Source organism: Stegodyphus dumicola, chromosome X1, assembly GCF_044657685.1.
Source record: "Stegodyphus dumicola isolate Sdum_Otavi_A_Nest chromosome X1, ASM4465768v1".
Lineage (NCBI taxonomy): Eukaryota > Metazoa > Arthropoda > Arachnida > Araneae > Eresidae > Stegodyphus > Stegodyphus dumicola.
Window position 1 is genome coordinate 104,488,634 of NC_140780.1, and position 26,376 is coordinate 104,515,009.

The 26,376-nt window shown below is 34.4% G+C and overlaps 1 protein-coding gene across 3 annotated transcripts in view; it reads left to right on the forward strand.

Moving 5' to 3' along the window:
* Positions 1-26,376, forward strand: part of htt (huntingtin) — a 595,026-nt gene that overhangs the window by 520,030 nt on the left and 48,620 nt on the right. For all 3 annotated transcript variants that reach the window (XM_085807902.1, XM_085807903.1, XM_085807904.1), the window contains exons 46-49: positions 3,317-3,386; positions 18,120-18,383; positions 18,684-18,839; positions 24,054-24,241. In XM_085807902.1, coding sequence (XP_085664028.1) covers positions 3,317-3,386; positions 18,120-18,383; positions 18,684-18,839; positions 24,054-24,241 — 678 coding nt within the window. The remainder of the gene's footprint in view (positions 1-3,316; positions 3,387-18,119; positions 18,384-18,683; positions 18,840-24,053; positions 24,242-26,376) is intronic.

Genomic DNA, 26,376 nt, shown 5'->3' on the forward strand with positions numbered 1-26,376 from the left:
CGGAAAAAACGTTTAAAAAATTAAATTTATAAGATATTGTCTCCCACCTTCCAGCATGCCTCCGTGGTGGAACGGTAGCACACTCGGCATGTATACAAGAGGTCCAGTTTTTGCAGAATTTAAAAGAAACTAATATTCCAAGACACTGAAATTTTGAACGTGCCGTTATGGCTCATAGAATTGATAAACTGCGATATAACTTGATGCAAGAATTCATTGCATGAAAGGAGGATGTTCAAGGGCAAGTTTTTTCAAAACACATGGGTATGCTAAGTTTTTTAATTTAAAATTCACCCGAGAGAAATATCCCCAAATAAAAGTTGTTTCCGAACCAAAATTATTACCTTTTCATGTTCTTACCTAGTAGAAGCAGTCAATAATTTATTATCGAAAACAAGAAACAGGTTGAACATTTTTGGAAAAGCTGATATGAGAGTTAGGTTAAATAATTCTGCGCCAACTATTAAGAAAATTGTATCAATGCATCAAGTACAGAAATCATCATATAAATTAAGATCGAACTCTTGTGCAGTTAGAATCTGTGATTTTGTTTCTGAAGATTTGTTTACATTTGTAAAATTAAAAATGAAACATAAATTTTATAAGCCATTTTTTTCAATCTCTTAGTAATTTTTTTTCATATCTCTTAGTCTAATTGCTTTTCTTTAAGTTATTTATATGCAGTTGTTTTTATTATGATTATGTTGTATGCTGTATATTACAAAAAAAAAAAAAAAAGTGTAAGCAGGTCGATGAAGAAAACCATTCTTTTAACATGGGTTGATGCTAGAGAAGGGTTGGAAACCCCTGGTTTAGGAAATATTTTGTTTATGTAACTACTGCAGTTCATATTAAAACCTTTGTTTTTTGCAGTACAAAGTCCGAGATCCGTAATCGTCGAGACTTCAGCGATTCTGGATTTCTTAAATTTCCGAATTTTAGGTCATCAGTTTAAATCTATAAGATGACATGTAGAAGTTGTAAAAGAATATTCTTTACTAATATTTTTTTAAGAAAAAGGTATTTTGAGTAAAGAGTTTTTCTCCCTCCTGATTCACCATCACATGAAATTAAAAATGTGCATTTGGTACTAATTGACGATATTTTTCTGCATTTAAAACCATAATACTGATATTCTCCGTTTCGCTAATTGATAGATGATTGAGGCATTGTCATTGCGATATCATTCAGTTATATCATATCATTTAGTATGCCTTCTGATATTCCATTGATGAGAAAATTTTGTCTTTCGAAAAACCCTCAGATTCTCGGCTTTCACCTTTATCATGAAATTTGGTAGCTGGTTATAAATTTTGCCAAGCATTTTTTAAAATATCTGAAGACATCTCTTTTCATGATCTTGCAATGCTCCACGCATCAGGTTTTATACTAAAATATATCTAGAATTCTTGCATGGTCTTCTGTGTTCATATCAGCATTTCAGTGCACTCGCACATTCCGTTATCCACTGACTGATTGACGGATGTATAGTTTCAGCGAAAGAATAAAACGGAAACGTTATCATTTACTAAAATAATAATTTAGGTATAATTAATAATAGACTGAACAAAATAATAAGCTGCTTCAAATTAAGAAAAGAAAGGACAAGCGCTATTTGCTTTGTTAATTGAACTTAGGTTCCTCAGAATCTAAATCTTTCCTCCTTCCCTGCCATTATACAAACAAAAGGAAACCAGTATGAGCAATATCCCATTCCAAATAAAGTTTTGGGGGGCTTTAATTATTGTTCAGGTGATACAGAAAAATACTAACTACCTTGTAGAGACATTAGATTTTTTTATACTGGAGAGGTGAAAAGTGTGCAAATCCCTCGTCGGGACTTGAGCCCTGGACCTTTCGAATACGCATCGAGTATGCTTCCAATTTCATCACGAAGGCATGCGGAAAGAAGGGAGAAAATACCTTACAACCTCAACCACTCAATGGCCAAAAGTGTGGTCGTGGTATACTTCATTACAACGCCAGTCAATGTATTGTCACTGACCATGGTATAACTACCTAGCCAGGAGGTGTTTGAAAATAAGATAAAGGAATCTCAATTAGTTGAAAGAAAAATCACTTTTATTGCACACCTTTTTCTCGATTCTATTATATTATTCATTCCTAGACTTTGTAAAGGGAAAAAAAATTGCTAGCGGCCCAGAGGTCTGAACATTGGATGTCTGGATTTCGGATGTTGTGCTCTAGTGATATTTTTCACTCCATCTCTTTCCTTATTAATATAAAATATGTTATATATTTGAAATTTCTAACACTGGCTGCACATTTCTTTCATAAAAGTGATTTTTGTCTGTGGGATTTGATTTGTTTGAGTTTTATTTATTACAGTGTGTTTAAGCGATTTTTTAGGAAAATTAAGAAAGAAAAAAATGTGTTAAGAATTTTTAGGGATACGGTAATTTAAGTGACTAGCTTTCTTTATATTATGGCTTTACATTACAAATGTAATAATCATAATTGATATAATAATATGTAATAATTAATATAATATTTACATGTCTTAATATTTTATATATCAAGTTGAAGTAGGTTAAAATTGTTTTTGCATTCAAATTGTTTTAAACTAATAGACTATTATACATTAGTCATGAAGCTAAATAATTGGTATCTGAGATGAAGATACAGAGCTAAGATTTTAGTGATATTTTGTAGAATGTTGTAATTAAAAAGCATGTGTTTTCAGTACTTACTGATGAAAAGTAATCACTCAAAATAGTTGTTTGAGAAAATGTTCTTTTATATAGCATTATATAGTATGTTATGCTGGAACAAAGTCGACATTTTTACAGAGAATATTTCTGTATTTCATATCTCATATTTTTAACATAACATAAAGCTTGACATTTCACCCCACTTTTCAGCCTGAAAAATGGGGGGGGGGAAGACATGGCCACTAAAGTGGACAACCCCATCTTTTCAAAGAGGGGCCACTATAATGGCCACTATAATGGCCATTCCTTCTTCAAAAGGTTAAACCATTTTTGAAGGCTTTTTTTGGACCATTTCGTTGTTTTTGAAGATCTATGTTTTACGTGCAAAAAGGTTTTGCTGAAGTTATAAATAATCAACAGAAATCAGAGTTACAGGAGTAAATTTACAGGGCTGTAGTTATGAAGGATACAAAGGACACTTTTTTTTTTCATTTGTGGAAGTGTTTTTTTTTTTTTTTTCATTAATTGAGTAATTTAATAATGTTTCTGTGAAAGTTTCAAATAATTTCAATTACATTTTACTTTTTGTCTTAACTTATCTGAGAATTTTTAGGTATATTGATCTGTCCAGTTTTATATTCCAGAATTGAAGATCAGATTTTGAATATAAATGCTGAAAGGGTAGCTGCTCCTTCTCCGTATTCACTAAGTCAAGTAAGAATTTTTGTTGTAAACATTTCATTTATATGCTAATTTCTCAACCTATCTGCAGAAATGACTCAGAGTATTTTGCTAGTACCCAAATGCTTGTCAATGTTTTCTTAACACATTAAAAAGATGTAATATGATTAAATATTTTCAGATAATGTATGCAAAACCTTTGCTTATTAAGTTATTCCATGAACTTAGGTATCTGGTAATGCTATATATTATCATCTATAACACTCTTCTGAAAATCATAAGTTAAAACTTCTTTATACAGTATATCATTAGAATAAGAGGAATTAGCAGACCTACAGTAAATTAAGTAGTGCTCCCTCCTGTACCAGCAAGTCATATACTATGTTTTAAGGCTAAGTATGCTTTTGTGAGACTGCAGGTAATGCTGAATTATGGAATATTCATGAAACATGCATAAATTTTGTGATGTTTAATAATAAGTTATATACACTTTATGACATTATCATTAATAAATATTAATATGTGAAAAACGTTTACTCATTTTTAGTCGAAAAAAGAAGGTATAAAAAGCAAATTAGCTATGATTTTATAGTATTGCTGTCATTATTTGTGACTTTGTGGTAGTAGATTTAGTTAGTAAAACTCCTGTGTTTTAGAGAAAAAAAATCTTGTGGTACTATTTTTACATCCACCTAATCATTGAAGATTTGAAGAGTTATAGTGTTTTGTAATGATGAAATGGGATTGTAATCTATAACTTCCAGGTCAGGAATTACATTAAATATTGATTGAATTTTGATGGTTAACAGCACCAGAATTCAATTATTTTCCGCGAGTGACCAAAGCAGCTAGAGAGTGTCACATATGTAACTATAATTGTAACATAATGCATGTTACCTTAACTTCAATATAGAACAATATCTAACAGTGTAGAATAAACAATGTTTGCCTGATCAACTTGTAATCATCATCTCCACTTATCAGAGATATATAAACTAATCATTGGTTGGAATCCAGTGATCGAACTTCATAATGGAATCATGTGCTTGCATTGGTCAGACTGCTGTTCTATTTACCCACAATGGTTGTGATAGTTTAGAGGTAGTTGAATATGGGTACTCTTGAATTGAAAGTAATAAGGCACTGCTCAGATGTGAGCAGCAGAATTCTCTTGCAATGTCGAGATAGTTCGTAATAACATTAACGTAACTGAATAATTGATAACTGAGTATATGCATGTGTTACTTATTTTGAAGCATCCTACACATTTTCACTTAAAAACAGCAGCAGATTGGAACGCTTCTGAAACATTTATAAGTGCATTACACTGCTGCATCATTCTGCAGTTCTTGGGTGCCACTTAGAGCTTTGACTGGTAAAAAAAAGTCTAAGCCTATAAATAAATCAGACTGGATTGAATTTAAAGTAATAAACAGAGAGCATTATTCTACACAACGTTTATTCACGAACACCAAAGATGAACTACTAATTATAGACAATTATGACATCACAGTTTCTTTTTACAAATAAACACTATCGCCATCTCTTGGCAATACAAGGATACATAATCACAAACTTATGTTTAACACTCCCCTCCCATGCATTCGTAAACGGATGCATCATTTATCTTGAACTCCAAGCAGTTGGTCTTCTAACAACACCTTTATCCAACTGAATCTCACATAATTTAATTCTACCATCTCTTCCATGAAATAATTCTTTCATCCTACCTAACTTCCAGTTACAGCATTTCACACTATCTTCTTGTGCAACATCATTAATTTTAAAAATGGAAGAATTTATTTGGAGTTTATGAAAACATGACTGATTTTAATTCCAACAAATATTCTTTATAAATCCTTTTCCAAAAATGCTATAATAATAAATGCATGTGGTTCCATCTTTTAATCAACTGAGATCTTGTGAATTCTAATTTAGATTCAGATGAAGGTAAAATGCTCATTCTAGATCCAGTTATAAAATGAGACGGTGAAAGAGCATCAGTTTCATTAGGTTCATTGTATACAAACTTATAGGTCTAGAATTGATAACAGCTTCAACTTCAACTAAAATAGTATACAATTCTTCCATAAGATAAAGAAGCTTTACCTAAGATAGGTTTTAAAGAAGTTTTTACAGATCTTATCAATTCCCAGAAACCGGGAAATTTTGAACCTTTTTGTCTTTACACAATTTATATAAATATTTTAATTCATGATAAGCAGTTTTAAAGGTCTTAGCATTGGCAGAACTCTACAAATTCTTCTGTGTGCAAAAAAATCTACGCAATGCTTGAATAAAACAATCTGTACTTTAATTTGATACTACAAGTAGTTCTAAATGGACTCCTCGAGTTACTGGACAAGTAAACAATGATATATACACTTTTATACCATCTTTTAAATACAAAGGTCCAGCAAAATCTACCCCACTTACCTCAAGCAGTTGAGCTTTCTCCACTCGGTCAGCAGGAAGAGGAGCCGATATCTCATGTCTAGCTCTAGCATTATATCTTTTACAAAATCTACAATCTTATAACACAGATTTTACAAAACGTGTAACTTTTAAAATCCAAAATTTCCCTCTTACTTGCATTTATACCACTATGAAAGTTTCATTTACACCACTAAGAAGTACTTTTTCATGACAGTTTAAAATAATTAAGCTCGAAAAATAGTTATTTGGTAATATTATAGGTTGAATTTCATCAACATCTAACAATGATTTTACTAATCTACTTCCAACTGTTAAACAACCCTTTTCATCAATTATTGGAATTAACCCAAACAGTTCGGAATTTTGAGAGAATTGTTTTTACATTTAACATCATTCATTTCTGGGAAAAAAATATTTTATGATAACTTAATCCAATAACACATAGCATTACATATTTAATTTTTGGTCACAGGCCCTACCAGTCACTCGATTTTGTGACTTTATGATGTTGGGAGGCCCCAACTTGTCAGCAACAGTAGTAGTGACTGCTATGAACTGGAAATTACACAAACTCTTAAGAAGGGTTTAACTCTCTTTTTATATCACTTTAGAAATCAAAGTTACGTTCACTTGACGCTCACAAACTACGCCGACCCGGCGGTTGAACAAAATGGACAAAAATGCAACTAAAAACAAGTGACAGGATGAATAAATAACGAAGTCACTACCTACGAGGCTCTATAATCGTAACTAACTTAACCGCGTTCTGAGATACAGCAAACTTTCTGATTAAGAATTTGAAAGATTCAACGAACTGTCGAAATAGGCACACAGGCCGAAACGCGCGGTTCGTAAACTTTCTACCAAGCAACCTTCACGCTCGTGATTCAAGAAGCACACTTACAATCTCGCTTATCTTCTATTTAAACTCAATTACTTCTGCTAAAATTTGAATACTCTGCGCGTTCTACTATGATTTACATACTCTGGCATTGGCAATTCTAGGGGAAAGTAAAGGCTTGACAGGAAAGATAGCTTAAATGTTAAAACTTAAAATAAATGTTAGTTAAAATAAATATAAACCCTACAATTTTAAACTGTTTATGCATCTAAATCCATATGACATGACTCTTAAAAGTTTACCTAAATCACCAAAGTTCTCTATCTTTAACACAGGTAGTAAAGGTTGAACATTGCTGGTAACTTAAGTCACAACTCTCTCTTCAACACTGTCTGCCATGTCACACAAAGCTCGTTCATTTTAGGCCAATTGTGGCTGTGGTGAGTTCTTTATCTAGTGAAGCACAATGAGAGAATCGGTCCATAAATAAATCTTCGCTTGAGAAAAATGCACACGGACTGTAGTTATAAGTCTTGCACCTAACACTGCTGGTATGAGTTCGAGTCTTTGTAAGGATAATTTTTTGAGAGGAGAGGAGACTCTGTTCTTGGCTATCACTAAATTTGCTCTGTTCTTGGCTATCACTAAATTTGCTCCTGAATATTTTAAACTACGGAATTTCAGGTACGTTGCAGCTCCGTAAGCACTTTGAGATGAATGACAAAAACAATGTAGTTCCAACACGTCAGCCGTTTCACCAACGTCACGAAAATACTAAGGAGGTATTTGGATATTCGGTAGATCACATAGTTGCCTATACCACTTATTCCAGTTGTCTTGCAATTCTGGTGGGATAGTTTTATCCCAATCAATGACTTTAAGCCATAAATCTTGAAACAGAACTTTTGTTTGAATCAGATAGCATATGGAGCAAGAAACCCAACAGGATCGAAGATTTCCGAAGCGACTTTCAAAACACAACGCTTTGTTTGGTCGTGTGGCAGGATGAAATTGGCGGTTATATGGATGTATATTGGCGGTTAGTGGGGAACGTATTGATAAATTGGCGATTATGGCTGATAAGATTTTCGACATGCATTCACAAACTAACTTATATGAGGCTTATTCAACTGAAGTTAAGAATTCGAGCGCGTCGCCAAATGCTTCACAATTATTGGAAAAAATATCTTCATTGGAAAAGCGGATTGAAGGACTCCATCTCCATCACCAATCACATGAAAGAAGTCGTCATATAGAAAGAAAAAACAGATTATTGTCTAGAGGCGGAAGTAGAAGTCGGAAGCGTTATAATTCAGATGGTAAGCTGTGTTATTACCATTTCACTTTCGGATCCAGATGCTCTCCGGCGAAATTAAGCCACCATGTAATTAGAAAAACCCGGAAAACCTGTCTGCGCAGCAGAATCAGAATTAGCGGCGGTTCTGCTGCTGAAGATTTAAAGTATTGCCGTGAATTTAATTATAGACTTTTTGTAATAGACAAAAGAAACTGGAATAAAATTTTTTTATTGGCAGTGGTGCAGATGTAAGCCTAATTCTAGCCACGTGTAATAACAAGGTAAGTAGCGATTTTAAACTTTATGCTGCAAATGGTACTGAAATTCCGTGTTTTGGACACAAAATGTTACTCTTGATTTGCCGTAATTTTCAATGGCCATTTATCATAGCCAATGTCAGTAAAGGCATTTTGGGTGCAGATTTTCTTAACCAGTTTAATTTATTGAATGATATTAAAAACAAAAAGTTAACTGATCGTGTAACTAAACTCAGCATTATTGGTGAAATTGCATCATCAGCCGATGAATCAAATATAAGCACTTTAAACAAAATTAATAAATTTTCTAATATTTTGGCGCAATTTCCAGAAATCACAAAATCTGATTTACTAATTTCTCCAGCAAAACATAATCTTGAACATAGCATACCTACTAATGGCAAACCAATTTTTTTTTTAAAAGCGAGATCAGTAGATCCTAAAACATTAGAAATAGCCAAACAATAATTCAACTTCATGCTTGAAAATAATATTATAAGACCATCCAAATCACCATGGGCAAGCCCACTTCATTTAGTCCAAAAAAAAAGACGGCCCTCCATGACCATGCGAAGATTATCGGCGCTTAAATGATGTCGCAATACCAGATTGCTACCCTTTACCCAGAATTGAGGACTTCCATCATGTTTTAAAAGGCAAAACAATATTTTCTAAACTTGATTTACTTAAAGGCCTGTTTACCAGATCCCAATAGCACAACAATATAAACAAAAGACAGCTATAATAACTCCATTTAACTTTTCGAATATAATGTAACGAGTTTTGGCTTGAGAAATGCTCCCTCCACTTTTCAAAGATTAATTAACGAAGTTTTCATGGGACTAGATTTTACTTTTCCATATTTAGACGACATTCTAATAGGAAACTAAGGAACAACATAAGAAACATCTTACGGAAATATTTAATAGAATTCAAGACTATGGCTTACGCATCTGTCTCTCGAAATCAGTGATGGGAGTGAATAAATTAGAATTTTTGGGATATTTGATAACACCAAATGGTTCAAAACCTCTTACAGAGAAAGTACAAGCTATAACAAGTTATAAACTTCCTGAAACTGTTCACTAACTTCATAAATTTTTATGAATGATTAACTTTTATGGAAGATACTTAAAAGATGCAACTAATACCCAAGCTTCCCCAACATGAATATTTGAAAGGTTCAACAAAAAAGTTCGAAGGAAAATTCCATGGACAGAAGAAGCAAAGAAGGCTTTTGAAAAATGCAAACAAGATTTAGCCAATGCTGCTATTTTAACCTTCCCTAATCCAGATCTACCATTAGCTTTATGTACAGACGCCTCTAATTTTGCAATTGGATCTGTCCTCCAGCAATATGTAAACGGAGGTTGGAGACCAATAGCATTTTACTCCAAAATATTAAATGACACCCAGAAAGCTTATAGCACACATGACCGGGAACTTTTAAGTATCTATCTCTCCATCAAACAATTTGAGCATATGCTAGAAGGGCGTGAATTTACGATTTTCACTGATCACAAGCGAATTATATTCGCATTTAAACAAAATAAATAAATAAATAAAATAAAAATAAAATAAATAAAAAATAAAAAATAAAGCATCACCTAGACAATTAAGACATCTCCAGTATATTTACCAATTTCTGACAAATATAAAATACATAACTGGGAAAGATAATATTGTTGCAGAATCGATGTCTAGAACTGAATCAGTTTCGGACATCGATTATGACAAAATTGCGGATGAACAAATCAATAATGAAGAATTACTAAATAGTAGCAAAAATTTAAATTCTAAACAATATCCACTACCTTCGGAAAAAAAATACTTAGGTGTAATATTTCAACTTCAATTATCGACCGTTCATACCACAACCATTTCAAATAAATATTTTCCACAAAATACACGACTTAAACCATCCTGGCATCAAATCAGTGAAACAAGTAGCATCAAGATTCATTTGGAAGAATATTAAGAAAGATGTTAGAGAATGGGCTAAAACTTGCATTAATTGTCAGAAAAGTAAAATCATTCGCCACACATTTTTCAAATTAAACTCATTTGAAGAACCTGTTGAAAGATTTAGCATAATTCATATCGATATAATTGGACCATACCCACTATCAAATGGAAATAAATATTGCTTAACATGCATTGATCGTTTTACTTGCTGGATGGAAGTTATACCGATAGAAAATATTACTGCAGAAACAGTCACAAAAGCATTTTATGCAAATTAGATTTGTCGTTTTGGTGTTCCTTTCAATGTGGTCACAGAGAGGAAATCAGTTCAGATCAGAAGTTTTCAAAAGTTTAGGTACTATCTGTGGAATTAAAATGCAAACAATAACTTCATACCATCCACAGACCAACGGAAAAATTGAAAGACTGCACAAAACCTTAAAAGCAGCCATTAGAGCTCACAATTCAGTCAAATGTAGTGAAACATTACCAACTATACTCCTTGGTATAGGCGCATCTCTACGTGATGATACCAACTGCTTCATCGCAGAAATGGTCTATGGTATATCACTGAAGCTACCAGGAGAATTCTTTTAAGAACTAAAAACCAAATTAGAACCAGATACTTTCACCAGCGAACTCCGAAAACAAATGGAACAATTAAAACCACTTAAAAGTCAATGTAAAAGAAAACGGAAATTATTTTTCTGTGAGGATTTAAATTCGTGTTCACATGTATTTATCAGAGTGGATCGTGTCAAAAAGGCATTAGAACCTCCTTATGAAGGATCTTTTCCTGTCACTACTAGAAATGACAAATATTATACAGGGAGAATTAAAGGAAAAGACATCGATGTTTCCGTCGATCGATTAAAACAAGCTTATTTTTTAGCCTCAGGTGAGGATGATTCTCCAAACCTAACAAGTAAAGAAAAACCAAATATTCTATTAAACGGATATGAAATGAAAAGATGGATGATTTAAAATTTAAAACAACACGTAGTGGGAGAAAAATTACTTTTCCACCAAACCTAACAAGTAAAGAAAAACCAAATATTCCATTAAACGGAGATGAAATGAAAAGACAGATGATTTAAAATTTAAAACAACACGTAGTGGGAGAACAATTACTTTTCCAGCACGTTATCAAGGTTACGTGAATATTTAATGTTGTATACTAATTTTTCATATAATGATTCTAATATTTTGTAAATAGTATTTATGTAGTTTATTGTAATGTAAGTATTTATGTGAGAATAATAATTTTTCTTCTTGTATCGCACCTATGTTGCTTGAAAGGGGAGTAGTGTAACCTCTACAAATCATGTATCATCTTTTCTTTTGTACAACTTTATGTAGACTGTGAGTGGCAACAGTAGAAACTAAAATAATCGTAGAATGATGTTGTTTAAAAAAGAACGTCTTTATAAAGTAAATAATAAATTGTTTTCTTTTAAATTTAGTAGCGTAAAGTTAATCTTAAACTAACAAAATTAACGTTTATTGATGTAGCAAACTGCTACATTCTTCCTCTCCATATAACATTTTTGTCCCGGTGTTCTTGACTTAGCCTAACTTCATTTTCAATCTCCTCCGAAGCTATTTTCGTTTCGATTTCTGAATCTAAGCTTTTCAGTTCGTTGATTTTCTCAATTAGCCGTTCATACAGATCCTCGATTATGTCAGTTTTTTCGTTTATATTATTTGCTAAATTCATTTCGACTTTGCTTAAGAGTGTCGTAGTTAATTCCTTTACAACCGCTCGTTTCTTTTCGAACTTTTAAGAACGCCCTCTATTTTCGAAATGTTCTGTCTGTCGATTATTCGGAATAATCCCGGGAAGGAGGCACCATAAAAAATGTATAAGTCTTTAATAAATCAGACTGGATCGAATTTAAAGTAATGAACAGAAAGCGCTGTTCTACACAGTTTATTCACGAACATCAAAGACGAGCTAGTACTTATACACAATATCTTTTTACAAATCAGCTCTACCGCCATCTATTGGCAATCTGAGGATACATAATCACAAACTTGTATTTAATACAACTAGAAAAGAAGATGCCTGCATAAAGTTTTATGTGAACTGCTAATGTCTGAATGATATTACAAAGGAGAACAGTTGTCCATCTCTCACTAAAATCGATATACCTAACTCACTGTGAATGGAAATAAATTGGTTATTTATTCTGGACTTGTAACCGACTAAAGACTGAAATATATGAAACTGTAAAGTGTTTGTGGAATGAGGTCACTTAAACTCTAATACAGTCAATATAAACGTCAACTTGATAGGTTGATGGTAGGGAGAGCAGAACATGACTCGCAGATTTCTAAGCAAAAGGTTGCTTTTGATCAAACGTAATAGCTTTTGTAAATAACCTTGTGCTCCGAGTACTGTAGTATTTATTTATATTATTAACTCAAATTCGTTCTTTTAATTTGAACAAACTATGATAACTTTTCAATCTAAACAGTATTCTAATTTAACAGCTTGAGGAGATCATTTCCACGAAGTACCTTCCTAGAAACGTTTTGCAGATTTGTTGTATAGTGGACTTGCTTATTTACGAACCTTATTCTTATTTACGAGCTATACATTTTTTCAGACTATTGCTATGGTGCAGCATTTTCTAGTGCATATGATTAAGTTCTGTTACAGCTGGATTAACTATTAAGAAAAATAAGTACGTGGTTAGGGCTTCAAGCAAAAGGGGCATCACAGAAAAAAAAAAAAAAAAAAAAGGTACTTTGGAACTCAGGAGGGGGCGTACATGCAAAAATGTCTCATTGTCAGTTTTACTATGGAATGCATGGAGCAACTGTACCAAGACCAGAAAAAGGAATGGGGAAAAAAACTGGGCATAAATGTATGTAGGGCCCCAGACTTTTAAGTGCTTAGAGCCTCTAAAAGGCTTAATCCTGCCTTGAGTTCTGCATAATATTGTTTAACATAATGAATGTTAACTAGTTTATATATTGGAAGCTTATGAAAATGTTACTGAAAGCCGACTCATTAATGTAATAATTTGTAGAACAAATTTGATATTATAACTTCATGGCAAGGAAAAATAGGATCCTATTTTTAACCAAAGACAGTCTTTGTGGGATATTTCTAACGAGAAATACAACATACTACATACGAGGAAATAGGAAGTAACAGAAATTATTAACAAAAATTATGAATTTAAAATATAAAATATTTTCAAAATTTTTCCGAATTTCCTTCAGTATTTTTAATTAAACATTTATCTTGCATATATTCATAAAATAATTATTGCAAACGAAATTTTGTCTATTAGTAGATTTATAAAATGTGAAGACTGTGCCAATAGCACAATTTTCATTTAGAATTTTAAGACATTATCACAAAGGATATCAGAATCAATGCAATAAAAATTGTAAAATTAAATAATTTTTTATTTTCCCAAAAAGTTTGTATCTGGATGCAGTCTATTACCCTTAACACAAATTCAAGTACTGATAGCGAAAAAACGATTTTCTTGTATAGAAATTCCATTTTCACTTTCAACATATGAGCATCCCCTTCTCATGTTAGGAGCTGGCTGCGGCTGTCATCTTTTATGCAACAAGATCCTTTATTCTGTAAATCATGTTCTGGGCTCCCTTGCGGTATCAGCTTTTAAGTCATTACGTTGTAGGGTTTATTTTGATTTTCTAATAATTATTTTTATTTTGGAACAAGCCTTTCCTTTCTTATTTTCCCCATACGTCTCCCTACTAGAATGAGTTTTCAGGATCACGTTTTATGTAAATAAGGTAGAAACCATTATTTAATTAGTAACCACTAACCAGTATTTAATTAGAGAATCGCTTCTACGCTCTTCTAATTAAATACTGGTTAGTGGTTCTTCCAGCCATGATGCTGCTGCTAGTGTAATCTTAGTGCTATTGGACCGTATTGTTACGTGCCTGGTAGATTTCGCCGGTGATCCTAATTAAGGGCCAACTCTGTGTTTAGTCTGTGCAGCTTCGGCTGGTTTTATTTTAGTTAATATTAGATTAGTTTCTTATTTTCCATCTTCCGTTAAAGCCCCAGTGGAGGCTTATTGTAAGCCCGAGAAGGGTCCGTCTGTTAATCTATTTGATTTGGAATAAAGGGTAAGTTAACCCTTCTTTGGACTCATCAGAACTCTGCGATAAATCGCTACACAGTTCTTCAATATTCTAGCCCTAAAGGACTTCCAAATTAGCTTAGGGTATTACAACATACAGTAACAAATTAAGGTGGAGCACGTACGCAAATATTATTATATATGTTACTATGAAATACTGAAATCTGGAGAATGTCGACTTTCTGCGGTGAATGTCAACATTCACACAGACGCTTGGTGCATGTCCAAAATATTTGCTAAACATCCTTATTTCCCACTTACGCTGGCATGTACTGATGGTGAATGTTAATTAAAAATATTTTTGTTACGTTTTCAAATCATACTTTATTATTAAAACATATTATGATATGTATCAAAATAGGCAAAAACTTCAGTAAAAGTTCACGTAAATAAACTGTTGAACGTAAAACGAACATTACATTCTGAATGAGAAAAGAAAGTAACACCGAAAATAACTTTACTTAATTAATGTGATTGACGTTATATAGTCTTATTTATTGAAAAAACAACTGTTGATGGTTCGAATGTGTAAGTGTATAACCAAATATTCGGCCTTTCACCGACGTATTTGGAGAATGTCGACATTCTTCAGTTTCGGTCTTTCACGATAACATATACACTATATCCATTAAAGTCCTTACTCGGCCATTATTTTCGCAACCAATGGTCATAGGCATGTACTTCCAATTGCAAAATTGTTTTAAATTGCGCAAAGATTCATGTTTTTAAATTAAAAAATATATATATAAATTTTTCATTAAATACAAAATCTAAATTTTCAGCTGTTCTTCTAGTTTTTTCATTTATATTTAGGAAAATTTTATACTTGTTATATAAAATAAAACACTAAAAATTTGACTGCCTTACGTCAAAAAATTCTTATTCACAGAATCTTAGAGCATTCATGTTCTAAAACACACTGGCAGGCTTATATATGGGCACGCAGCCAACTCGTAACATTATTTGCATTAATTAAAAATAAACATGTTTGTACTTTAATGAATATTTTTATGATTATGATTCTATCATCAGATTATCATTCTAAAATAATAAAACACCAGGAGAATATTAATAACGCATGCTTAGACTTCGAAAATTTATAAATTGTTTGTGTGAAAATTCTTTCGGCCAAAAAATATAATAAAATTATAAATTAAAGACACTAGTAAATCACAAAGCAATATCATTGAAAGGCATTTAAGGTGGAAAAGCAACCATGATTTGTTCTAATTAATTTACTAACTAACCCCACAATGCAAACTGAATATAAGGTTAAAATTCCCAAGTTTTGAAATCAAATATTTTATTCAGTTTTTGTCAGTCAAACGTTCTGTGGTTCATTTTGCATAAGGAGTCCAAAATATTCTTAAGTATAGGACCAGAGGAACATAAGTTGGGTTAGTAAGGTTAGGTTTTTTTAATAAAGTGGATCCACCCTTAACGATCATAATTTGTTCACGAATCTTACTCGTAATGCGAAACAATTTTTTTCCGTAAGAATCAATGCAAAATAGGATAACGCATTCCATTCCGAAAAACAGTACTCAAACAAATTTATAATAGTGCAGCTTATTATTTAAATAACATTTTTTTACAAGAAAGTTGCTTAAAGACATTTGTTTTTGAGTATGCTTCAAAATTTGGCGAAAATGTAAATAAATCTCTAACGCCCATAGTTACTGATGATGCTTCTCAACATATGATGCAACAGTTTCTGATGATTTCAGCATCTCCCTTATTTTACTGGAAGGTTCTGCTTCCCATCGACTTCGTTCTCCACCCATTATGAAATCTCCTGCACAACTTCTTGTATACACAAAATGCAGTTCCATTTGCTCTTTGGTATTCAGCTCCTGGCTATGATCTTCCAGTAGCTCATCGATGTTGTTGCTTTCCACCTCTGACTCCATAATCTTGGCCAAAGAAGCAGTCTCGTCGATTACAGGCTCTACAAGCACTTTCTCAAACCCCTTGCCGTTCGACGAAGCAGTTCAGCCAAAGCTTCTTCCATGCAGAAATAAGGGTTTTCCTGGTGACACCCTCCCATGCCTTGGTGATAATCTTGAGGCAGGTAACGAAAGTGACTTTTCCAAAACTCTGTAAGAGTGAGTTCGGTTCCTCGGTTCCTTCAGTCACCTCAAAACAACGTTCGAAGAGCGCTTTGGTGTAGAACTTTTTAAAATTTGAAATGATCTGCTGGTCCATGGGCTGCTGTAAAAAAATGGCCTCGAAAAGCAGGAACTGGATCTTGATGAATTTAAATTCTTCGAGGTTATCGTCTTCTAGTCTTGAAGAAAGTGCCGAAGCGCTGTTCATAACAGGCTGAGATAACAGGCATAACATTTCCACTGAGTGGAAAATTCATCACAAGAGTAGATAATTTGTTTACAGACGGATCGAACACTTCATTGATCCAATCTGCAAAAACGAGTCACCCACTCCTTGATGTTTGACCTCCATGTGACATTTAGCCTACTGTTCTTTACTTTATAACTATCTGAAGACTCGTGGATTGTCCGAATGGTAAACAAGCAGCAGTTAATTTTCAGATCGCCAATTGCATTTGCACAAAACAACAGAGTGAGACGGTTTTTCATTGGCTTGAGGCTTGGCAATGCTTTCTCCTCTGAAGCAATATAAACTCGCTTCGGCATATTTTTCCAAAATACACCGTCTCATCACAATTAAAAACCTGCTGTGGCAGAAAACCCTCAGAATTCTCAAGCTTCTCGAATACGTCGATGAAATTCTCGGCTGCCTTTAGGTCCGAATTTGTTGCTTCTCCGTACTTAAAAATGCTGTGGATGCCCGTTCTTCTTTTAAACTTTTCGAATCATCCCCCCCGGCTTGCCTTGAATGTTTCTTCTTCGTCCATTGATTGTGACAGCTTCTTGATGAAGTTGGCAAAAATTAGATTCGCCTTCTCAATTATGCTTTTATTAATAGTGACGCTTTGCATTTGCTTCTCATTGATCCATACGAGAAAAAAAAATCTTTCAACATCGTTGAGAATACGTGGCCGTTGCATAAAAATATTTGTGACACCCTTTGAAGCATCAACCTCCTTAATCTTATCCTTGTTTTTGAGGATACTGCAAATCGTTGATGTATACCGTTTATATGTACGTGTTAGGTCAACCATGCTTACACCCCATTGTCGCTTCTCAGTGATTTGGCGTTTGACTTGTATGATATTTTTTCTTCTCTTACACCTGTCTTTTTTCGACATTTTTGGGGACGTAAGCATGCCTAAACCTTGCATAAAAAATATTACACAATAATGTGTATGAATACAACTTTCACAAGCGACAGTGAATAAGCGCTAAACACAGACGGCTAACCGAAATGCAGGCAGGATCCTGCATGCGACGTCACGATGTCTCCACGTCACTCGTTTTGTGAAACGTCGCTCGTTAAGGAAGTCATTTTTTTTTTTACATTTTGTTTTGCTCGTTATGCGAATCATTCGTTATGGGAAGTGTTGTTTAAGAGAGGTTTGAGTGTATTTACATAATTGATGTTTTCAAATTTAAAAATGTCAACACATGAATCTTTGCACCATTTAAAACACTTTTATAATTACAAGTATGTGTCGTATGACCAACGGTAGCGAAAATAAAGACCTAGTAAGGACTTTTGTAGATAAGAGTGTATATTTTTGTTGGACGTGAAACTGTGATTACTATAATTTTCTATCATCGAATTTGCTTTACCCTAGTGTAACAACTAACTTCACCAATTAAAAAGATACGAAATTCATGAAGAATGTCAACATAAGTAATTATATATTTTGTGTTATATTATATTTATATTTTACTTTTTATTTTAATGTAGGTATCCTTAGAATATTTAAGTGCTGCGGTTGGTTTGGCAGAAGATATCGAAGATTTAGACGGCTCTGCTTCTTCAAATTCTAGCCCTCTTTCTAATAACTTCGGTGGAGTTGTTAGTTTTCAGCAACGTGAGCAAAGCTTATCTGCTGTTGGTTTGGACATACATTCTTGTTTGCATTTCTTGTTGGATCTTTACAGCCAGTGGTTATCACCACAGACATGTCCTTTTACACCATTAATATTACTGACAGAGGTCGTTAAATCGGTGATTATCTTCGTTTTATTAACCTTTGTTCTTTCCTTCATAATAATATTAGTTAAAAAAAACAACTTAAAAAAAATGTGTTTTTGTCAGTTATTTATCTTCGGAGTTAAAGCATGTTTTAGTGTAATTGTTTAATTAAACAGACGTTAACTTTGAAGAGTGAGCGAACTTTTTAAAATTTTCTGATCTCGCAGTTTATATGCATTGATCATTAGTAAATAAAATATTTTTTTTTTGTTTAGTTATGCCACTTATCAAGATATGTGTACTTAGCTTTTTTGTTATTCTTATTCTTTTTAGGTTGTTGCTTTATCAGATATTTTTATGGAAAAGGCTCAATTTGAATGGATGCTTGACACATTTCTTGAAGTACAAAGAATTCATCCTGCTGAGGATGAAATTATTGCTCAGTATTTAATCTTTGGTATATGTAAGGCTGCTGCTGTATTAGGAATTGTAAGTCTCACAGCTTTTATTTTAATGAGTAAAGAAATTAATGTTATGTATTACAACAGCAGTATTAAGGATTTTTGTATATAAACTAAAGAAAAATTCTATAGAGGTGTTAAACTTTTTACTGTAAAAGACTTCATCTATACAAGGATTTTAAAATTTATTTTGAATTAGTAATGTATTGGATGTAAGCCGAATCTCCTCATCATATTCCAGTCTTCTGAATAATCTTTTTTAATGTCTGAAAATATATTTATATTTATCTACAAGAACGTTAAACACAAAATAAAGGAAGCGTCTAAGTTTTTATCTATCTTGATTAATCAGTATTCCCGTAGTTAATATTATATGAAAGTAATCGAGTCTCATTTTTATTTTTGAAAAGTTTTCATTGAAATAGTGACAAATACATTTTAAATAAAGAAGAAGTTTAATGGATTTTATGAGAAATCAATCTGTAAAAAATATATTTGAATGTAGTTTCATTTCAACAAAATAAAAGTATTTGACATTATCAAATATTTTAATTATTAGAAAGAACTTATTGCTTGCCATATATTTGAACACTTGAAACGATTATTTGAATCTATATAAAATAATCCATCTGTAGATTAATAAATTTGTTTCGGTTATTTTGTAGTTTAAAGCCCTTTTTCATAATTTATTGCATTAATAGCTTTAATTTTGTCTATCTCAATAAAATTTAACACATAATTTAAGTGCTGTTTGAGTATAACACATAATTTGATTGCTGTTGAGCCAAATGAGTATAAACAAAGAAATTCAGTGCCTATGTAAATAAAATTTCTGAAGACAGCCATAGAGGACTGTATGCCTTGGCTGCAGCTAAGATTTAATTTCAGGGGGAGCTGTGATCTTTTATCTAAAACCAATGTTTTTGTAATTAGTATATTCTATTTATAAACTGAAAATTCAGTTTTTTTTTTTTTTTTTTTTTTTTTTTTTTTTTTTTTTTTTGAGGAATGGCTGCAGCCCCTTCAATTCCTACCTAAATATGGCCATGGTTTTTACTATGACCTATGCGTAGTGTATGCATGTTCAACTTGTAGAGTCATTAGGTTAACTGGAAGCAGAAGATGAAAAATATGCAACCGCCTTCGCCGGGAATCGAACCACGGACCTCTGAAATACCGGCTCAGTGTGCAGAACCACTACACCACGAAAGCACGCTAGGAAAGTGGGAGAAATACCCCATATACTCCCCCTTTCAAAGGGCGACTAGGGTTTTAGGGGACCCAGTCGCCAAATCCTGGGTGCGGAGAATCATCATCCACAACCCCTTTAGTTCGGGTGCCACTTGTAGAGTCATTAGGTTAATTAGAAGCAGAAAAGATGAAAAATATGCAACCGCCTTCGCCTGGAATCGAACCACGGACCTCTGAAATACCGGCTCAGTGTGCAGAACCACTACACCACGAAGGCACGCTAGAGAAGTGGGAGAAATACCTTCTAAACTTATATGATAATATTAAAACTGTTGTGATGGAATTTTGTTAGTCAACGGGCTTACCAGCGGCCGAATCCAGGCGAACGCTATGGCTGCATGGGCGTTTTCATGGTTTTCACCATGTGTAACGTGTATACGAGCCAGTTTCTTAGAAAGTCCTCCATGAAGGTATCCCTTCCCTTAGGCAGATAGCCATAGCATGTTTTGCCATAATAAAACTAAAAGTGAAAAACTAAACTGTTTAATTATTGAACAATTTATTACCTTTGTTTTGATTGAGCTTGATGTCATTGCATTTAAATTGTACTTCATAAATTGAAAAGTCATGGCGGAGAACACATATTATGCTTTTAGAGTTGAGTCTGAAATCTTACTAACACCTTGCTGAAACTGTTAAAAATACAGTAAACTTTTTAAGATGCCAGGCCACTGTTCTAATTGATTTTGATTTTCTGTGGAGGTGGTTATCTTAGAGAAGATAACTATAGGTGATAGTGGTTATCAATTAAAGGTAAATAGACTTATTCTATGTAGAGCTTCTAGAACTTATAAAAAAGCTGTGTATTATGCTTAATTTTCTGAGGTGAGTAATTCTTTAAAGTATGGGAAACAGATAAGTGCACAGAAAAAAATAGCACTATAAATTTTATATAGTAATTAAAATAAAATCATACTACTGATTAAAATATTTATCCAATGAATTCTGTGTCTATTTGATTTTCTCTTTTGGTTAATCATTTCGTTTCCTAAAACCGCTTGAACTGCGTAAAATAAATGAATTATCAACTTCGTGTTGTACTTTCTTGCCAGGTACCTTTTTCAACAGTATCTTCTATTGATAATGTCAACAATATCATAGTTTTGTCTTCCTTGATACCCTAATATCATCTGGCACTGCCAGCAGTATCTTCCTTAAATTTTAATCATTTACTCTTTGTTTGCAGAATTCTTAATCTGAGCTTCATCACTTAACATACAAGGCGTGATCAAATGAAAAGGTATGAAACGACGTAAAAACGTAACAGTTAAATATTTGCATATTCCGCCATGGGAGAACGTAGCGAGACATCTCGGGATGCGATTGGAGTCTCTGACTGGGATCGGAGCATGCGCGGGCGCCCGCATGCGCAGGAGAGAGCAGAGGCTCTTATCAAAAGCGGCGTCCAAATGAGGCGGCACTCCGTATGAGGACAGGATGGCGTTCGCGTTGCAAAATTCGAGGACTGAGTAGCAGCGAGGTGTTATCTGATTTCTGACAGCGGAACGTGAGAAACCGGCAGCTATTCAACACTGCAACATCTGTTTCGGTATCAGGAAAACCCCGCTTTCATGGAGCGGATCGTCACAGGTGATGAGACCTGGTGCCATCACTACTAGCCAGAGACAAAGCGGGACAGCATGCAGTGGAAGCATGTGTCGTCCCCTCCCCCTAAAAGGTTCAAAGCCGTGCCGTCAGCAGGCAAGGTGTTGCTCACCGTCTTTTTCGACGTTCAAGGTCCTTGAGCACAGAAAAAAATCATTAACTCCGATGTGTACTGTGAGACACTCTGACGCCTACGCAGGTCCATCAAGAACAATAAATCGGGGCTGCTCGCGGAGGGTGTGGTTCTTCTCAATGATAACTCGCGTCCACACGTCTCCAGAGTCACACACATGGAACTGGCCAAGTTCAAGTGGGAGACGTTGGACCATCCGCCTTACAGTCCGGACATGTCGCCCTGCGATTTTCATGTGTTTGGTTCACTGAAGAAACACTTGAAAGGGAAGCGCTTCAACTCGGACGACGTACTCAAGGACGCTGTGAAGGACTGGGTTTCGTCACGGCCACAGGAATTCTGGGAACAAGGAATTCTGAGGCTTTTTCATCAGTGGGATCGTTGTGCTCAGACCTATGGTGTATATTTTGAATAAAGTCTACATTTGTACCCACCGTGTCGTTTCGTACCTTTTCATTTGATCACCCCTTGTAGTATATGAAATTTCAAATTAAAAAATCTGTAAGCATATATTCCCTGAACTATCAACTTCGAAGCAAATGCAATCAGTTACATTGGCATTAAAAACAGATATGAATTGCTTTGGCACCACTTGAACATTGATATTTAATTTTTAACAGCTATGGAGACAATAAATGAAAAATAAAGTAGTACTGTAAACAATTTAGGAATATCGTGACTCATTCAAAGAGTGATGCATCACAATCGCCAAATTAAGTTTATATGGTAAATCGGCGCTGTGCTGAGTGAGGATAAAAATTTGTGATTCATAAATGATTAACTTTTGTTTTTTGTAAAAATAGTTTTAATATTAAAGTAAGATGTGGAAATGCACTCATTGATTATCTTAATACATAAGATATTTTAGTTTGATAGCGAAATGAGAAATTTTGGTGGTTGCGTTAATACATAACTGTTGAACACAGTCCAATTAAGAAGTTATTGTTTTAGAGCCTGTTGTTACTCTCTATCTATCCCTTGAACTAGTCTCGCCAGTATATCTAACTGGAGGCGGCTACTTTAGTAACAAGCCTAAAATACATTTCAAGCAGAGGTGAGTCTTTCAGGGGACTTAGTCCAAGAATTCTTCAGCAATTTCAAACTTTGGTTCTTTACACATTAGTTGCCAGTTGTGTTTTATTTCCTAAATACCTTCTTTCATCGAGTCCTAAGCTGTAAAACAGCGATTTGAGCCGTTTAAAGCGAGAATTTTCAATGCTAATTTTTTATTGTTCTCATTCTTCTGGTGTTCTATCATTTAACAACAGTAACATAGCAAAATAAACAGTAGAACAGCATTTACAAAAAACTGTAGAATTGTATAACAAATACCATAACAATATAAACAGAAATGAAGTGTTTTTCAGTGTACAGATGAAACCAAAAACGCCAAAAGATAACGTTTCACATTTCCAGAATAATCTGAGTAATGAAGATTGCAGTCATCCCACACAGCTTTACCTGCCTAACAATGAGCGGTAAAGGAAATTGTTAATCATAGACTGTAGCAACAAATCTAATTCTTCCAAAACAAGGATTTCAACAGGCTCACTCCTGGGAGGATGTTGACATCCTGCAACGGCTCTTTCCTAGACCATTTCAAACATGCTGTTTAGGATTTAGGTTCGACAGCATCACTGACTATATTATATACGGAGAATAGTTTTTTTCCTCTAGAAAACCATGGACCGTTTTATCTCTGTGTGGCCTTGTGTAATGAATGATCCATAACACTAAAATATTCTGTAACGGCTCCTTTGAAATGCCTCATATTAGGTTCAAGAACCTCATCCCTATAATGCTGCGCGATTATAGCGCCCTTATCGACAACATGCAGTGGAGTGCAGCCATCCATCGTTACACCTAATTCTTCTAGTGGTTTATTAAATGTTTGTAAGACAGAATTCTACGAGAAACAGGCTCAGACCTTCATAGATTCTGCATCCAGAGATTCCATTATTTAATCCCAAGGACACGCTTCCATTTGTCGTATAAATATAGTTAGTAACATAAATCCTTCTGTGGAAGTCACGCAATTTTCATTATGAAAGCAGTTCCTCATACAGTTCACCATTCCTTCTGGAAGACTGATATTTAGTACATTTAGTATATAGTTAATTCAAAAGAATTACCCTATTATGATTTTGTTTTTATGACTGGCTGAAAGATAAAGCTGTTTTTATTGTTAACAAACTGTTGCCTATTTCTTATGCTATTTTCAGGAATGTAATTTGTATTCATTTATATCCATAGGAACAGGATGTGCTAGAAAGATTGAGAAAATTATTAGAACTTAGTTTAAAAAGTTCATATCTTCCAACACGAATTTCAACTCTGCATGGTCTTCTTTATTTATTAGAACAAGGAGGAGGAGATGAATCTTTTCCATTGTTACCTACAGCAACAGAATACATTCTCAAGAACCTTGATGCAATAAATATGTAAGATTTATAAGTATATTACTTTAATAAGATTTCTGTTGTTTGTAACATCTATATTTTTAACTTACTCGCTAATATTGTTTTACCATTAAGTTGTCAAATAAGGAATTTATTTGGTGTTTTTTGGGGGTCGGATGGCGTGCACTGAATAACCAAATTATTAAAAAGAGCAGTGAAGGTATACAAACAGTTCCAAGTGAAGTGGGACATATTAAAACTAAAGGGAGGTATTGAAGTAACAAGAAACAGCGTAAGTTGCATAAATTTGCAAGTCTAGTTATGAAGATTTGAATAGAACCTTCTTTTTCAGCTTCAGGAACCCCTGCATGGATGTTCATCAAGCATATAAATAAGTGAACATCCAAAGTTCTCGAGAATATATCCTATTCGACAAAAATGTATAACTGTGGCAACTGTAGCGATTTTTATCATGATCCTTGTCGAAACAAGGTAGGGCAATTTGTCTCTCAAGTAATACCTTAGGATTCTCAAGGACAACCATATAAATGGGCAGCTAAAAGTCACATAAACGCTTAGATGTTTCAACAGCGAAACGACAATGGCTGTTCATGGACCATTGACAAATAGGGTTATTGTAGATTAGTAAAGGGTAAGCTGCAGGATTTTGTAAGCAGTTCTAGGGTCCAAGAGGAATGTTGGTAAGCTGAAAGATATTGCAGACCATCCTGCGAGCGGGTGAACAGTAGAGTACATACTGCAGATCATAGGCTATATAAACTGCCATATTATTTGTATACTGTGCTAACAGAGCACATTGAACGTTGAGTTTAATCTCATGCTGGGAGTATGAACACTGATCTTCAGAAGTGGTAGCGTCACGTTTCAAAATCAGATGAATCCTGTTTCCAGACTGCTGATATAAAGACGCTAATGGTGTCAACAATATGAGGCCATGGACTCATTTTACCAACTTGTTTCTGTTTAAGACTGTAGAGTTGACAACCTCCTTAAGGCATGCTAAGATTTTTATTGTATCTGAAGAGGTCCTTAAATGCAGTGTGTTTACCAGAATATGCTGGTTGATTAGGTAACTTTTCATGACTGTGTTCTTCTTACAGGGGTTTATGAATTGGCCTGTAAGGTTATTGAATCTTCTTGGAATACTGCTGAGCAAAAAAGAGCATGAGTGAACACACACACACACACACACATATATATATATATATATATACACTGGTGTGCAAAAATTAAGGACGAAGTCGAAAAATTAGCATATCAGCTGAACGAAGAGGCAGAGCGGACAGAAAGACCAATCAGGAGATTAAGTAAGGTGATGTGCGGTAGCACATGCGCAGATATGCAGGTAGACGTACTGGGGGAGTGTCTGAGTAGTATAAAGCATGTTGTCGGTGTAAGATCAGTATTTCTGGCAAAGAGATTGCACGCCGTATAGCAGTTAAAATCACACCGAGTTGCTGCCTCAGCGAGAAATGGCGAATAATCAATCTGTTAGACGACATCTGGATGCTTTTACCCGAGGTTCGAATCATTGGGAAGTTGGAGGAAGGCCGCAGTGTGACAAGTGTGGCTGCAGAGTTCGGAATTGCTCACAGCATCGTTTCACGACTTTGGAGACAATTTCAAACTACAGGAACAGCTATCCGGGGGTTTAGTAGTGGTCGTCCACGAGGAACCACACCCGCAGATGACTGGTATATTGCCTTACAGGCCAGAAGAAACAGGCGGCAGACAGCGGGAGAAATTGCTAGACACACGACACAGGCAACTGGACGACCGATATCGAGTTTTACCGTGGCCAGAAGACTGCACGGTGGTGGTCTGTTTGCACGACGCCCTGTACGGTGTGTACCTCTAACGCCTGTCCATAGGAGAAGGCGTTCTATGTGGTGCCGGGAACACCGGAATTGGAGAGACAATGAATGGGGACGAGTACTCTTTACAGATGAGAGCAGATTCAGTCTGAGTAGCGATTCTCATCGCATACTCATCTGGAGAGAGCGGGGAAGCCGCAATCATCCCTCGAACATCATTGAAAGGGACAGGTATGGAGGTGGCGGTGTTCTCGTTTGGGAGGCATCATGCTTGGTAGTCGTACAGACCTTCACATCTTCGACGCAGGTTCAGTCAACGGGACCCGTTATTGTAACGAGATT